Source organism: Hippopotamus amphibius, chromosome 1 (assembly GCF_030028045.1).
Source record: "Hippopotamus amphibius kiboko isolate mHipAmp2 chromosome 1, mHipAmp2.hap2, whole genome shotgun sequence".
Taxonomy (NCBI): domain Eukaryota; kingdom Metazoa; phylum Chordata; class Mammalia; order Artiodactyla; family Hippopotamidae; genus Hippopotamus; species Hippopotamus amphibius.
The window spans coordinates 45,857,632-45,873,530 of record NC_080186.1 but is presented as its reverse complement, the minus strand read 5'-3'; the positions used below and the strand labels follow the sequence as shown (position 1 = coordinate 45,873,530).

At 54.2% G+C, this 15,899-nt stretch overlaps 1 protein-coding gene across 1 annotated transcript in view; it reads right to left on the bottom strand.

Annotated features, from left to right (window-relative positions):
- The window catches only part of CIMAP2 (ciliary microtubule associated protein 2), a 30,469-nt gene that overhangs the window by 12,604 nt on the left and 1,966 nt on the right, over positions 1-15,899 (bottom strand). The window contains 9 exon segments of the mRNA XM_057745778.1: positions 2,691-2,722; positions 2,725-2,815; positions 3,857-4,018; positions 5,650-5,793; positions 5,928-6,071; positions 10,918-11,034; positions 11,239-11,403; positions 11,859-11,946; positions 12,791-12,948. Of these exon segments, the coding sequence (XP_057601761.1) occupies positions 2,691-2,722; positions 2,725-2,815; positions 3,857-4,018; positions 5,650-5,793; positions 5,928-6,071; positions 10,918-11,034; positions 11,239-11,403; positions 11,859-11,946; positions 12,791-12,948 (1,101 nt within the window).

Here is a 15,899-nt window from a genome sequence, read left to right as displayed (position 1 = left end):
TTCAGACTTCTGGCTCCCAGAACTGTGAAAGGATAAGTTTCTGTTGTTTTAAGCCATCTAGTCTGTGATACTTTGTTATGGCAGCTCTGGGAAATTAATACACATGCCACCCAGAAACCTGGGTTGTAGGTACATGAAGCGCTAGTGGAGAGGTTCAGAGAGGAGATGTAGCCTGTCCGGGGTCACCAGTGAGGGCAGGAGAATGGCAGGACAGGAACCCACCATCTGCACAGAATCTGTCCCAAGGTCAGACTGCGTCCCCATGTGAAAACCCTCTCCCCTGCAGAAGGTGCAGGTGGGAAGTGAGAAAAGGAAGAATGTGGGGACGTGACCGGCTGGACCACAAAGGAACCGAGTAGGGCATGGGGTGAGCACACTGGGGGCCAAGACATCACTCGGGAGACAAGGAAGTGGAGTGGAAGAGGGAGAGCTGGGGTGTGGGCATGCGGGGTGGGGTAGGGGCAGCTTAGATGGATGGCAGTTTCCAAGCAAGATGTTCCCAGGGAAACCAGGAGAAATACACAGCTTACAGACACACAGCTGTTCAGGGGGCCTGAGGCGGCAGGGAGTGGCGGGGCGGGGAGCAGGCGGCACAGGCTGGCACTGAGAGCAGCAACAAGGTCGGTGTTTGGGGAGCTCAGGAACATGGGCTATGCCACCAACTGCCCACGACAACACGAACATCAATAAAGTCGATGAGTTAATGCAGGACATTGCTGACCAGCAGGAACTTGCAGAAGAGATTTCAACAGCTATTTCAAAACATGTAAGGTTTGGAGAAGAGTTTGAAGAGGATGAGCTCATGGCAGAATTAGAAGAACTAGAATAGGAGGAACAAGACAAGAATTTGCTGGAAATCAGTGGACCGGAAACAGTCCCTCTACCAAATGTTCCCTCTATATCCTACCATCAAAACCCACCAAGAAGAAGGAAGAGGAAGACGACAATATGAAGGAATTGGAGACCTGGGCTGGATGCATTTAACCGGTCCAATGTGGGCCGGGCCCAGACAGACTCTGGTGATCTGCGAGGTGGGCAGGCATGTGCATGTGTGGGGCAGGCAGTTGCCATCGCTTTCGAATCTCCCTCCAAAGCAGTAAGGCAGCATCACTGCTCACTCTGCGTAGCGTGGTCTGCAGCCAGTGGGACAGACAAGGGGTGGGGGAGGTGCCTGCTGTTTATAACGTTGAATTTCTGTAAAATAAACTGTATTTGCAAATCCAGCATTGAGCTTCTGGACGATGCTAACTCCACTGCTGAACCTCAATGGAAAGGGTCGACCATTTGCAGCTGAAATGATCTGAAAATGTAGCCTCTGTTCTTTTAAGTCCTTTGACTAGTCGCGCATCTCTTTGTAAGACGTGTATGGTACTGGCAGGAGCTATTTTTTAAAACCCATAGGCTTTTCCTTGTCCTTAGTTGTAATAATGCATCTGATTTCGGTTTCCTCAAGAGCTGTATTTCTGTCCATCACCTGTGTACTGGCCTCTGTGTTTCCCACTCTGGCCCACTCCTCACTCCCACTCCCCTGGTCTTTTTGGAGTTTGTGACACTGATTTGAAACAGATGGTGTTCTCTTGAGAGCATATGAGATTGTTAAGAGTTAAATTCTGGCTTTACGTTTTTCTAACATAGCTCTAAGGTCCTTGTTGCTATTTGTGATAACTGATGGATAACGCATTGGAAACATGTGCATACATTTATAATCAGATGAAATTATGGTTTGCACTGTCTATTAACTATCTCAATTAATTTAAAAAAATGCAGCTGTTTGAAACCAGGCAAAACTAACCTGTGCTACTGGATATCAGGACAGGAACCACCTGACGGGGAGGGAGGTTGTGGGGGGGGCGGTTGTCTAGGATGTTGGAAATGTGCTCTTCAGCCCTCTGGGGGTGGGTCGATTACAGAATGAGTTCAGTTTGTGACAATTCATGGAGCTATTCACGTAGGATTCGTGCCCCTTTCTGTATGGTGATTAGACCCCAGTAAAAGGTGGGCTTAAAAAGTGAAGGGCAGGAATAAGAGACGGAACAAGGCTGCTGCCCAGTGCCATCTGGTGAACGAAGAAGGCAGGCACACAAAGCCAAGAGCTTAGCTGTCTTGCAAGAAAAACAGCAAACCGAAGATTACACCATACCTGCAGGGATGGTTGCCTCTGGGGTTGGGGAGGAGAGGGGAGGGCTCAGAGGGGTCCTTGCTCAACCAGAGATGAGGAATGGGCCAACTCCCCCAGCTGCCCTGAGGCCCCAGGAAAAATACGAAGAGAATGGAGGGAGCATTGCCACGGAAAATAAGAAAGTGGATGGCTCTAGGGTGATGTCCGTTACCACAGTGGTTCTCAAACTGTGGTCCCTGGTACAGCGGAATCAGCATCACCTGGGAACTCATTAGAGATGCAGATTCTGAGGCCGCACTCCAAGCTCACTGAATCAGAAGCTCCAGTGTGGGGCCCAGTCATCTGTGTTTTAGCAAGCCCTACAGGTGATGCTAATGCCTGTTCAAGTTGGAAAAACCACTGCCTTAGAGAAATGAGACAGTGGGAGTGGGCGTTAGTCCCTGGTGGAAAAAAGGTAGGATTGGCTCCCTCAGAGCATTAATTCCAGGGGGAAGGAGACCTTGGGGCTGCCTGTCAGGCAGGAGAGGGTTCCCTGCCCCTCGCCATGTATCCCCCACCCAGATCCACTCACCCAGGTTCCCCAAATCATCTGGTAGGCCTTATGCCTATCCACTTGGAGGACAGCAGGAACGGTGGCTGCTCGATGTGTTTGCATTCCTTCTCCAGAGGAAGCCACACACCGGGACCAAACGTGGCCTAGGGGTGAGGAACAAAGGCTGAAAGCTGGAGAGGTCTGGTGGTAGTCAGTCTGGGGCCAGGGCAGGTGCGGGCTCCAGGCATCTGACCTCATCCACCTGGCAGCCTGGAGACTTGAGCCAAAGATGGTGGGAGGCGCCCAGCCACCTCCCACCTCACCAGGAGCCCATCCTCTAGGGGTAAAGGGGCCCTGCGATGCCCTCATGCCCATGCCACCCGCTCTATGCCCACCCATCAGCCTGACACCTCTTTCCAGGTTCCCGAGGGCCCTCCCAGTCTGGCAGGGTCCAGGGAGGTACTTCAGACCCCAGCCTGGGAAGTGGAAGCCATGAAGACGTTGGAGCTAAACGAGCTGGGCTCCAATCCTGGCTCCTTCTCCCCCTTGCTGGGAGCCTGGGCAAATCCTTTCTGTCTCCAGGCCTCAGTTTCCTTTCATGAGATGCAAAAGAGGGCTGAAAGGTACCTGGCCCAGAGCAGGTATTCAGGAAATGTTGGTACCCTTTTTCATTCCTCTGAACACCCCCACCTTCCCAAGCCCTTAACAATTCTCTCCCTGCAGGGCAGACCCTGCTTGGGGGTCGATTAAAGTCCAGAGCCTACTCAGACCACTGGCTGCCGAGCCCCCAGAGAGGAGCCCACCACTCCTTTGAATGGAACAGATGTGCGTCCCTCTGTCAGGCAGACTCCTTATTCACACTTGGTCCTGCTCCAGTCTCTGCAGGCCAGGAAGGGGCAGCGATCAATGCCCGCGGGGCCCTTCCCAGGTGCCACGCTCCATGCTATAGGCGCTAGTCCTAACCTCAGTGAATTCTCACAGCCACCTGGTCACGCTCACAGGACAAGTGTGTAAACCAAGACTCAGAGAGCGAGAGAGACTGACCCAACGTGACCAGTAAGTACAAGACCAGGACTGGGAACCAGGTGAGTCTGGTACCCAAGGCTGAGCTTTCCCCTGAAATACCCACCTCCACCCCACCCTGCCCCCACAGGAGAGCTCCCTTCCAAGAGAAGAAGGAAGGAAGCCCATAGGGGGACACTGACTAGTTTTCAGGGACACTGGCTAAGGGTGGCCCAATAAATTCTTTCTGGAGGGGTTTCCGGGTTGCGGGGAACTTTTGAAAAAACTCCGCGCTTCTTATTGTGACGTGAGTTAAGTTCTTCCACGAAGCTCTTGAAATTCATCAGTTCCCTGGGCCTTTTTTTCTGAGAAACAGAAGGTAGGAAAGGATAACTGTTATGCCAGGAAAAGCAAGAGGTGCGATTCTGGACCCTCACCGCAATCAGAGACAAGCAGGGGTCCAATGGGGCATCGCTCTCCCGGCTGCCTGCCACTGTCCCACGGCCAGGCCAGCCCACCCGACCTGGCAGCAGAGACCCCACCCCTGAACTGGGCGACAGAGACTTAGTCCCCCAGCCAGGGGCGGCGTCTCTAACAGCCCCTCCTACGACCTGCGCCCTGCAGCCCAGCTTGCCTTCATCCATTTCTTCTTTCTGTTGCTTGTTTCGCGGACATTTACTGAGTCAGGCACTGTTCTAAGCAAGAGCAATAGTCCAAATATTTAAAAACCAGTGTCCTGGGGAACGCTCAGGATTCTTAGGGCAGCGAAACTACTCTGTATGATACTATAATGGTGGATACAGGTATTATATATTTGTCCAAACCCATTGAATATACAACACAAAGAGTGAACCCTAATGTAAACTATGGACTTTGGGTGATAATAACGTGTCCCTGTAGATTCACTGATTGTAACAAATGCTCCCCTCTGGTGCTGATTATTGATAGTGAGAGGCTCTGCATGTAGGGGGACTTGTACTTTTTGCTCAATTTTTCTGTGAACCTAAAACTGCTCTTTAAAATGTCAATTTTTTAGATAATACAAAATAATATCCTGTGGCCTGGGCATTGGCTCTGGGGCCTGCCGAGGTTCAAGGCCCCTGCTCTGCTGGGCAGAATACCCTAGTAGCTGGTCATGAGGAAGCCTGGGAGGCCCCAGGAAGGAGCCAGGTTGCAGGGCGCATTCAGTGGCCATTTACCAGCTGGTCCAAAAGTGTTTCAACATTTCACCATGCCCTCCCTTTCTTAGCACTCCTGATGCCTTTACCATAGTGCCTACTCCCTCTAACACCCTATATTGTTTTCACTTGTGATTGTGTTTCCTTTTGCATTAGAATGTAAGCACCATAGGGGCAGGTTCCCCCGCACCTAGATGATTACCTGGCCCAAGGTACACAGGAGTGAGTGCAAAATGGAGACAAAATAAACCAGTAGTTAGACATATATTTAAGTCCAATTGCTATGAAATTAAAGCCCAGGGTGCTAGGGATCACACAACAGGAATCTGACGGGTGCAGGAAAGGGGGGTATCAGCTAAAACTCTACTTCAGTTTCCCCTCCCGGCCCTCCAGTTCTCTGCCACTAACCCAGTCAGCTTAGCTGGGTCTGCGGTGCCTGGGAAGTGTTTCCAAAACAGCAGGACACCCAGGCCTGCGCCATCGAGGTCCCTGCAGGGCTGGCGGCCCATCTCCCATCCAGGCCTGGAACTGTGGCCACCTGTACCTCTTCTGTAGTTCATGCTGGTGCAGAGGAGAGGGGACTGGAGGTGAAACCAGACAGACGCCATGGGGTTCCAATCCCCGCTCTGTCCCCGCCAGCTGCGTGGCTAGCCCAGTCTCCTCATCTAACACAGGGAGCCTGATCCCACGCTTGCTGGGAGGGGGGAGTGAGCAGGGTGTGGGAAGGGCCCCGCGCAGCACCTGGTACACAGGGTGCTGTGGATGAGCCAGGCCTGTCTTCCTGCCGGGGAAGGCACAGCCCGCCCCCGGATACACACCTGCACAGAGTAATGTCCATAAGGCTGGAGTTTGCTAAGGTCACCAGAGAAAGTGTCATAGAGGCCACAGGTGCCTGTGGATCGTGCCAGGTACATCTCCAACCCACTTTTGAAGGTGTAGGTGCCCGGTGCCAGACCGCTCCCCTGGAACGGAGCACAGAGGACAATCCCTGCAGGTCCATCGCCCCCTCGGGGCCTCAGGTTCCCCCTCTGCCCTGGGAGTCACCCCCTAGGGCTGCGCAGGAAGGTGGGCAAGGCCTGGTCAGGTGCGGGGGTACCTGATGAGCCGGGGGGGGTGGCTTGTTGGTCATCCTGCACATGAGGCCCTCAGAACGAGACCGGTTCCAGGCGCTCTCCTCCAGCTTCGTGTACGGGTTGCCCTTCTCCCCGTAATTTCCAGGGCCTGGGTAGTAGTTCCGGGGGTGGGAGGAAGGGACATAAAGGCCATTAGTCCCACTGCTTGTGCTGCTGAGTGCACCTGAGGAAGAGATGCCCCCCAGAGGGGAATGGAATTCTCAGAGCCCCTGTGTGTTAACTGCCTCCCAAAACACACAGCACTGTGGGCCTGTGAGCCTCCACCGCTGCTCAGACCTTCAGTTCCAAGTTCAGACTCTTCAGCGGAGCCCCACTGGTCTATCCGAGTTATCCCTCACTGCTCCCTTCCTACCTCTGACACTTCAGCAAAAGTGAGGTCCTTGCTGGTCCCCAAACCTATGCCATCGTGGCAACCTCCTTGCCTTTGCTTGCTTGTGCCGTTACTGCCATCCAAAACGCCCTTCCTGCCTCCATGGCCTTGGAAAATTCTTCTAATCCTGCAAAGCCAGCTTGAATGTCATCTCTCCTGGGAACGAAGCCTTCTTTCCCCCATCATCCCAGACAGCCACTTGCTTTGGTGATCTCAGAAATCCTATCCATTACACCCCGTGTCATAGCCCTGCATTTACATGAATGGGTTTCCCAAACTGTGCTGTGAACAGTGCGGTGACCTGGAAGGACCTGGAGTCCCGGGCTCGAATCCTGGCTCTGCTGGTTCCTAGCTGAGTGACCTTGGGGCAAGCCACTTAATCCTTCTTAGCCTCATGGTCCACGTTTCAAGCACAGGGATAGCAGACCTTTCTTCCAGGGTAATAAGGATGAAATGAAATAATGTCTATAAAGCCTCCTACACATGCCCAGCTCATAGTGGGTGCCCACACCTGCTAAGTCAGGGGCGGGGGGCTGTCTTGGCAGGGCAGGGTAGGAGAGGAAGAGGCAGGAGAGGTTGAGAACTGCGGCTGGAATGAGCATCTGGAGCCTCGACTGGCAGGCCTTTGTAGGTGGAATAAGAAGAGCCACCCTGCCGTGTAGGGGGCCGGGCTGGTGGCCATCTTTGGGTCAAGACCTGGCAAGATGTTTACTGCTGCTTTGCACCTTTTGGCCACACAGGGTCGCTGCCGCTCCACAGACGGTTCAGCCTTGCCTCCCTCCAGTCCCTGGAACCTCCCAGGAAGCAGCCCAGAACCAGGCCTGGCAGAGAGGGCAGGGAGCTCTGCTGGGGGAGTCAGGCCATGGCAGGCATCAGATTCCAGGGCCCAAGGTTTCCAGGTGTGTTCAGGAGAAAAGCCCCAAATAGGAAGGTGGGTCCCAGCATCATGTGTTGGAAGCTTTACCATCCTTAATATCTTGGTCCTTGAGTGCCGCCTGCAACCAATAAACCAGGAAACGGAGTCTCAGAGAGGCAAACCTTGTGTCCAAGGTCCCACCTCTGGAAAGGGGCAGCGCAATGGTGCTAACTTCAAAAGCCATGCATGCTCTTTCTAAGCTTCTGCTGTTTCCCAGGCACTGTGCAGGCACCAGGGGTGGGAGAGCAAAAAAGAACCACGATGTCTGGGGAGACCTCAGAAGTGAGGGTTACCACAAAGGGGAGGGGGCCACTGATCCCGGAGCTCACAGACCCGGCAGAGCCCAGTTCCAGGCGTTGTTGGCAGAGCCTCATCTCGCCCTTCAAACCCTTCAGGTTCAGAAGTACAGCAACACACCTGGGCTGATGTGAACACCCTTGATTTTAGCTAGAATGTTATATTTCAGGGTTTTGGGGACCCAGGCAGGAGTGATTAATTCTGAGAGAAGTGGGAACTGTCACTTATAAGATTTTTTTTAGGTGGACCTTGAAGAAAGAGTCATCTTCCCAGAAGAAGAGGGATGGACAGGTCCCCCAGGTAGAGGGGGCCAGAACAGTACCGTTGAGACAGTTGGGAGAGGTACACTGGGAAGACAATGGGAAGGCCCTGAAGGCCGAGCAGGGTGTCTAGACTTGATTCGGAGGCATGATGACACTTAGGAAGGCAGCTGGGGCCATGTAGGTGACGAGGAAATCAGTCATGGGGGTGCCCTGGGCAGGAGGAGCGTGGCTTGGGCCTGGGCAGAGGCCAACAGGATAGAAAGAGAAGGACAGGAGGCAGAAGCATAGACCCCGGTGATTACAGGGCCGGCTTGTCTCTGGCTCTGACCACTGGGCGGTGCCACTCCCTGGGAAGAGCAGGCCTGGGGGAGATGCTGGCATGGAAGGAGGGAGGCATGCAGGGTCTGAGGGGCCTGGAGGACCCCAGGGTGGGCATCCAGAGCCATGTGCGTGGAGTCTGGCTGGGCAAGAGAGATCTCCCCAGAGAGGGTGGTGGGGAGGGCGGAGCCTAGGAAAGAGGAGCTGGGGAGGGAGGCTGGAGGAGAAGCTCCAAGGCTGCACAGCACAGTGACCCAAAAGCCAAGGGAGGGCAGAGTGTACTAGGAGGCGGATGGAGGCAGAGCCCAATGCCAGCGGAGAAGGCGTTAGCTTTGCAAGGGTAGGGTTCAACAGCCCATCCTCTCTGCGGAAGGATTCACGGGACCCAAAGTAGCTTTGGCACTGGCACTGGGGGGGTCCCCAAGGAGAAGTCATCGCCCTGCACAGGCAGCATTTGTGCGCCTGTCCCACCAGCACTGGGCAGACAATTGGAGGGACCAGAGGCCAGAGGAGGCCGTCAGGTTTGCAGCCCAGGTCTCATAGCAAGATGACAGCTGAGAAAAGCAAGCCTTGGATGTGAGCTCCCCCAGGGGTGCCTTCTGCCTGGGAGGGCAGTGCCACCTCCTTGAACTTATTGTCCAGCCCTGAGCCCAGGAGAGTGGCTCGGAGAAATCCTGCAGGGCCTAGTGAGGTTACTGCAGGGGCAGATGTGGGGACCAGAGGGAAGAAGAGACACCCGGAAGGGAGGGACAGGCCATGGGACCTTCACCCTGCTCAGCCAACCCTCACAGATGCTCCAGCCCTGGGGGCCAGGGCACAGGAGGAAACAGACAGCATCTGATTTGTTCCCCCAACTCCTCTGCCTTCAGTGGGCTGGGCTCTGACATTAGACCCTGTCCTCCACAGACGGTCAGGGAACAATCCAGGTGAGCCAAGCCTACGGGTCACGTGCAATAAGGTTATGTGTGGACACCTTGGACTCAACTCTGCTTCTGCCACTTAGTCTCTCTGTGACCTTGGGCAGTCACTTAACCCCTCTGTGCTCGTTTACTGTCTGTAAAGTGGAGATGATAGAGCCTGCTTCACGGGGTTGTTGTAGGGATTACATTAATTAGTACACTAAGTGCTTAGAACAGTGCCTGGCACGTGGCAAGTGCTGCGTTAAGTGTCAACTATTATTACTTCACATTTGAAGGTAATGATGCATTTGTCAATGCCTCCAGGCAGCCCCTCTACTGACAGTACAGTGACAGCTTCTGCACCTGAGGTGCACGTGTGCGTCCCCTGAATGTGGCAAGGAGTGATTTCCAGGCTCCGCAGCAGGTTTCACGGCCGTGAGGTGTGGAGGAAAGGCCCCGGCTTTGGGACTGGATGTTGTCCCGCTTGCCCTCTTGGCCCACTGGGGGAACATGTTTATCCTCCCTGAGCCTCTGGGGCCTCGTCTGGAGAGGTTATATAAAATTAGCGTGTTCTGGAGTACTGGTACTTAGTAGGCAGGCATGGGCTTAGTCCACAGACACTTATCACGTGTCTACTATGTGCCAGGCACTGCTAGGACCTGGGAATTCTGCAGCGAACCAACCAGGCAGATGTGGCCCACCCTCGGGGGCTGCTATGCGCTGGGAGAGACAGTCTCAATCGGGGCTCCTGGGAAAGGGAGGTGGCGCCTTGTGGGGTCAGGTCAGACCTCAGAGCTGAGGGGTGAGCAGGGGGTCCCCAGATGAAGGGGCTGCTGGAGAAGGAATGGCATTTCTGACAAAGGGAGCCGCAGGAGCAGGGCACATGTGAGGACTGTGCCTCACTCTGAGGAGTGAAGAGGGCAAGGGGGTCCAGTACAGACAGCACGAGGGCCAGGGGAGGGCCACAATGGCGGCGTGGGCGTGACTCCTGCCTTTGCCCTCACAACCTTGTAGGAGCCTGAGGCCCACTCAGCGCCCTCCCCACGTGGGGTGATCCTCCCCACCCACACCGATGCCACTGCAGCCTTCCTGCCGCCCCCACCTCTCACCCCCCTCACCCCCACAAGTGTGTCAGTCAGCACCCCCCCATCAAAACCCTCCTCCACTGTCCTCCCACAGCACTTGGAATCAAACCCGAGGCCCCCACCTTGCCAGAAGGTCCTCGTGTGCTGGTCCTCACCCCTCTGTGCTTGCCTCCTCCGCCCTCATTCGCAGGTGCCGTGAGTCTACGCTGTTCACCTACCACAGGTTTTGCTCAAATGCCACCTCCTCCCAGAAGTCTTCCCTGATGACCCTTAAATGGCACCTCCATCATTCGCCATCTCTCTATGTCTCATTTTTGCTAATTACACGTGATTTGCTTCTTTGTGCCATTGTTTCTACCACTACGACCACAGCTCCATGAGGGCAGGGACCTTGTCTTAGTCACTGCTGAATCCCCAGGGCCTAGAACAGTACATGGCACTAGAGGGCGCTCAACCACTACTTGCTGGTTGGCTGGCTGGGTGTAGATGTGGCCGAGTTTGTTGAGCACCTAACCTACGCCTGGCTCAGTGCTGGGAACTCAAAGATGAACCAGACCCATCCCTGCCGGCAGGGAGCTCCTGGTCTGGTGGGGGGGGACACAGGAAACTACGGACAGCCAGTGGGCTTAAAGCTATGGCACTGGAAAGCAGAGGGGCTGTGGGGTCCCAGAGGAGAGCATGGCCAAGCCTGGGGAGGAGACGGTAAGAGAAAGGGCGCTTCCAGCCCCACCCAGGCTGCATGCTCTTCAGACAGAGCAGAGGGTGGGAGGGCTCCCACTCCATGTATGAGAACACCTACCCCAATGAGTCCTCAGAAGCGAACCTCCCCAGAGCCGAGCAGCACCCGAGTGCTGCCTGGTTTCTGCTGCAGCTCTTCTAAGAAGTCTTTGAGGTTGTAGGAGCCAGGTCCCAGCTTCTCCTTCTGCCCCAAGAGAAGAGAGCAGAGGAGAAAACTTTACACTTGGGAGTGTCCACACTGGCAGGAGCCCAGGGGAGGATGTGTTCCTTAAAGGATGAGCAGTACCGGGCCCTGGGAGGACACTGCAGGCCACCCTGGGGGCACCTGGCACTGGACAGGAGGATCTGGCATCAGCAGTGGGGCAGGGTGGGGTCCCAGGGGCCTTACCGGCTGCCGCTTCTCTCTCATGATAGCCTGGTACTGAAAGTGGGGCAGCTGGGTCAGCCGGGTGGCTTCCTGGGCCTTGGCCCAGCCTGTGCCCACCTCCTTCTTCAGCTTCTTATTACTGAAGCAGGTCTCCTTGTAGCCATAGGTCCCAGGTCCTATGTGGGACTGAGTCAGACCACAGTCAGAGAGAGGCCAGCCACCCCCACTAGTACACTCACAGAGCAAGTCCTCGCCAAGCTGTCACCCTGACCTGGGAGTGGACAGGCAATGCCCCTCTGGGGCCCCCTCCCCTACCCCCGAGCCTGGCACTCTAGGTGCAACCATGAAGTCCTCTGCCACTGCACCCCTCATACTTCAGAGAGGGCCCACAGCCAGTCTGTGCAAGAGCTGCAAGTGGAACCCAGGTCTCTGTGGCTTTGACCCATGTTGTTTTCACTGCAGTCTTGCATTTATCAAACACTCTGAGGTCCCAGCTCTGAGCCAAGCTCTGAGCTGTGCGCTGAGGGCATGGAGGGGTGTGAGGCATGCCCCTTACATAGCTCAACTCATCTGCCACGGTGGGGGACTCAGAGAGAGAGTGCCAGATCACGTGGGAGAGTTGGGAAGCTGTGCAAACTCACCACGTCCACAGAGTAAATCCTGGAGTACAAAGCCTCCGTAAAGGTGCTGAACTTTTTCTGGTTAGGATAGACAGTGGAGACGTCAAACCTGGGAGGGACAGATGCCCAGTGAGAGGCACCCAGCCCTGAGGAGGGCAGTTCTAGGGGGTGGGGGAGTTGGCATCCCAGGGGAGGTGGCTTTGGAGCTGACCCATGAAAGATGAACAGGGTTGCTGCCTCCTCAGGGTCTTCACCCTTCCAGGTTCCCTCTCCCTAGATTCCACCCTTGTCTCATCCCCTAGGGCCCTACTGGGGACCTTTACTCAAAAGTGACTTTCTCAGTGCAATCCCCACCCCACCCTCCAGCGCTCACCAGCTCCTCCTCCCCACTTTATTTTTCTCCATAGCCCTTATCACTACCCAACATTTTATATCTTTTTCTTTTTTTATTATCTACTCCAACCACCCCTCCCATATGAACGCAAGCTCATGAGCAAGGACTTTGCTATTTGGTTCACTGTTTTATCCCCAGACGCTAGAACTGTTCCTGGTACATAGTAGGTGATATATATACATATATATATACACATACACACACACTAGGCGGTATACGTATATACACACGATATATGTCATACATATGAATGAAGAAAGACACCTGGGCTGAAATTCTACCCATGGCTTTGGGCTGAGTGACTTACTACCGGCCAGGCCAGCTGGTCTCTCTGAGCAGCACATAGTAGGTGCTTCTGAAACGATTTTAAATAATTTAATAACTATGGTAAAAGGACTCTGGGCAGGAAAGCGCGGCAGGCAGGAGAGGGATAGAAAGTCCCACCGCCACCCCTCTCTGCCAGCCCTACCCAACCCCCTTCTGGCTCCCCCGCTCCAGGATCCAGCCTCCCTTCGACGGGCCCTCTCTGCCCATCCCGCGAGCCACCGCCCCGCCCCACCTATGGCTCTGCACCCTGAAGGGCGCGCCGGTGAACCACTTGGTGGCCATGGCTCTGGCCCGCCCGCCGCGGCGGGGTCCTCGCGGGACTCGGACTGCGGGACTCCTGCGCGCCCGCCGGCAGGCAGATCGGGCTGGCCGCTGCCTCCGCAGCCACCGCTGCCACGGCAACACAGGCCTTGTGATCTGTGATCCGCCAGAGACTCGTGCGCTGCGTCCTTGCCTGCGCGGCGCCCCTCCAGGCGCGCCCGCAGGGTCCGCGGCTTTTCCATTCGGCTGTGCAGTTTCACTGCCGCCTTACCAGACATCCTTTCCTGAGCCTGGCAGATTTAATGGCCCCTCACGGTGGTTAATACGGATGCTATTGGGTCGCGTTTTAGAGTCATTTGTTGAGGAACCGTTTCTGATATCTTGCTCGATGCCAGAGCACCACACGGAGCCTGGTGGAGCGCAAAGGGCTCTTAATGCTCACCTTATGGTGATTGGACCAGTGAGACCCACAGAGAGGGCTTGACTTAGGCAAAGGGCATCCCATTCCTTCTCCACTTTGGGGAGGCGAGGAGGAGAAAGAGGGACCGAGCAATGGGAGCCAGAGCGTGGAGGGCAGGAATAAGGTGGCTGCGAGGCAGGGATGGAGTCGGGACTTGTTCCTCCCCCAGTTACACCGGGCACCCACTCTGGGCAGACATTGTGCAGGGTGCCTGGGACCCAGATGTGGTCCCTTCCCGGAGAGTCTAGTGGGGGAACAATGACTACACAGTGTGACCAGGTCTGTGTGATAAGGGAGGCCTCTGACCCAGACTGCGGGTGGGTAGGTCAGGGAAGGCTGTCTGGAGGAGGATAATTCCAACTCAGCATTGAAGAGTGTATGTGGCTTGCTGCGTAAAGAAAGGAGTTGAAGGTATGTGTCTGCACTGCTGAGCTGAATCTCAGAGGCATCAGGCCTCAGGAACACACACAGAACAGCCACCCAGGTCATCCAAGCATGGGCTTTCCCCCTCCCCAACCGTGCGACCTTGGGTAAGTCACTTCCTCTGATTCCCCTGCGTTGGGTCTTTATTGCTGCACACAGACTTTCTCTAGTTGCAGCAAGAGGGGGCTACTTTTTGTTGTGGTGCACAGGCTTCTCATTGCAGTGGCTTCTTTTTCTGCAGAGCATGGGCTCTAGGTGTGTGGACTTCAGTAGCTGTGGCACACTGGCTTAGTTGCTCTGCAGCATGTGGGTTCTTCCCAGACCAGGGATCAAACCAGTGTCCCCTGCATTGGCAGGTGGATTCTTAACCACTGCACTGCCAGCGAAGTCCCCCAACTTTCTGACCTATAAAATAAAGTCAGTAATCTCTGTTTCTCCAGACTGCTGTGAAGATTAAATGAGCTAATTTAGGTATGCTCCTAGCACATAGCAGAAGCACAATAAGAGGTCATCCCCAGCCCATGGAAAGGGATCTTACAGAAGGTCCAAGGAAAGAGATTGTGTGTCATTCACTCCTGGTGCAGTACCTGGCACATAGTATATGCTCAGCAAATATTTGTTGAATGACAAGTGAACAAATAAATGAATCTAATCTAGCTTCCCAGTAATGCATAAATCCTCAAACAGAATCATGCTGGAATCCTTGCTCTGGGACTTCCCTGGTGGTGCAGTGGTTAAGAATCTGCCTGCCAATGCAGGGGACACAAGTTCCAGCCCTGGTCTGGTAAGATCCCACATGCTGCAGAGCAACTAAGCCTGTGTGCCACAACTACTGAGCCTGTGAGCCACAACTACTGAGACTGAGTGCTGCAACTACTGAAGCCTGTGTGCCTAGAGCTCGTTCTCCACAACAAGAGAAGCCACCACACTGAGAAGCCCATGTGCAGCAATGAAGACCCAACGCAGCCAAAAAATAAATTAAAAAAAAAATCCTACTTCTGCTGCTTCCTAGCTGGTGGCCTTTGGCAAGATACCCTGGCTAAGCTTCAATTTCCTTGCCTATGACATGTGACTGCAGCCTCCTGAAGGAGCTGTTTTGAGGAGTGAGTGACATGTGGCTGTGTCCACTACCACATCCTATGTGCTGGGGGAGGGCCTGCAACCAGCCCCGGGGCTGCTCAGGTGTTCTCAGGCCCAGCCCTGCCCGAGGCTGCTTTGCTTCTCTCCCAGCATGAGCATCTTGGCTCTGGGACTCACGGAGGAATAACCACAGGGTATAGGCCAAAGTCCATTGGACTGGGAGTTCTGGCTGCCAGGCAGGCCAGAGCAGGCCAGGATGAGTCAGCTCTGCAGCAAGGCAGCCTGCTCTAATTAACCCAAAGCCTCCCCATCACAGCAATTTACTGATCACAGCAATTAACTGTCTCTTATAGGCACTACTGCAATCCTCCCCAACCCCTATTATACAGAAGAGGAAACTAAGGATCAGACAGGGAGAGTAACTTGCCCTGGTCACATCTAGTGAGCATCACACAGCAGATACAGAGCTCATAACTAAGTTTGCAAGAGTTTCTAACATCCTCTGGAGCCATCTGTTAGGTCAATAAAGTCAAGTCAAGCTTCTTAGCCAGGATTCAGGCCTCTGTGATGGGGCTATGGCTGCTGCCTTATGTCCTCAATCTGCTGCCATCTCTTCCCCATGCTCTGCAAGTTTCAGCCATATAGGGTTGCTCTGTCCCTAGGCATACCCTTCGCTGGCAAAGCTCTAGCTTCTTCTTGTGCCTTTCTTGCTGCTGAAAGGCACCAGCAACCTACCCTCCCCATCCAACTCCTACTCATCTTCTCAGTGTCAGATCAAAAGCCAAAGCCACCTATTAGGATGGCCATTATAAAAACAAACAAACAAACAAACAAAAACAGAAACAAATTACAAGTGTTGGTAAGGATATAGAGAAATTGGAAACTTTGTGCACTGTTGGTGGGAATATAAAATGATGCAGCTCCTCTGGAAAAAAAAGTATAGTAGTTTTTCAAAAACAAATAAACATAGAATTACCCTATGACCCAGCAATTCCACTTCTGGGCATATTCCCAAAAGAAGTGAAAGCAGGGACTCAAACAGATATGTGTACACCATGTTCATAGCAGCATTGTTCCCAAGAGCTAAAATGTGGAAACAACCCAAATGTCCATTGAT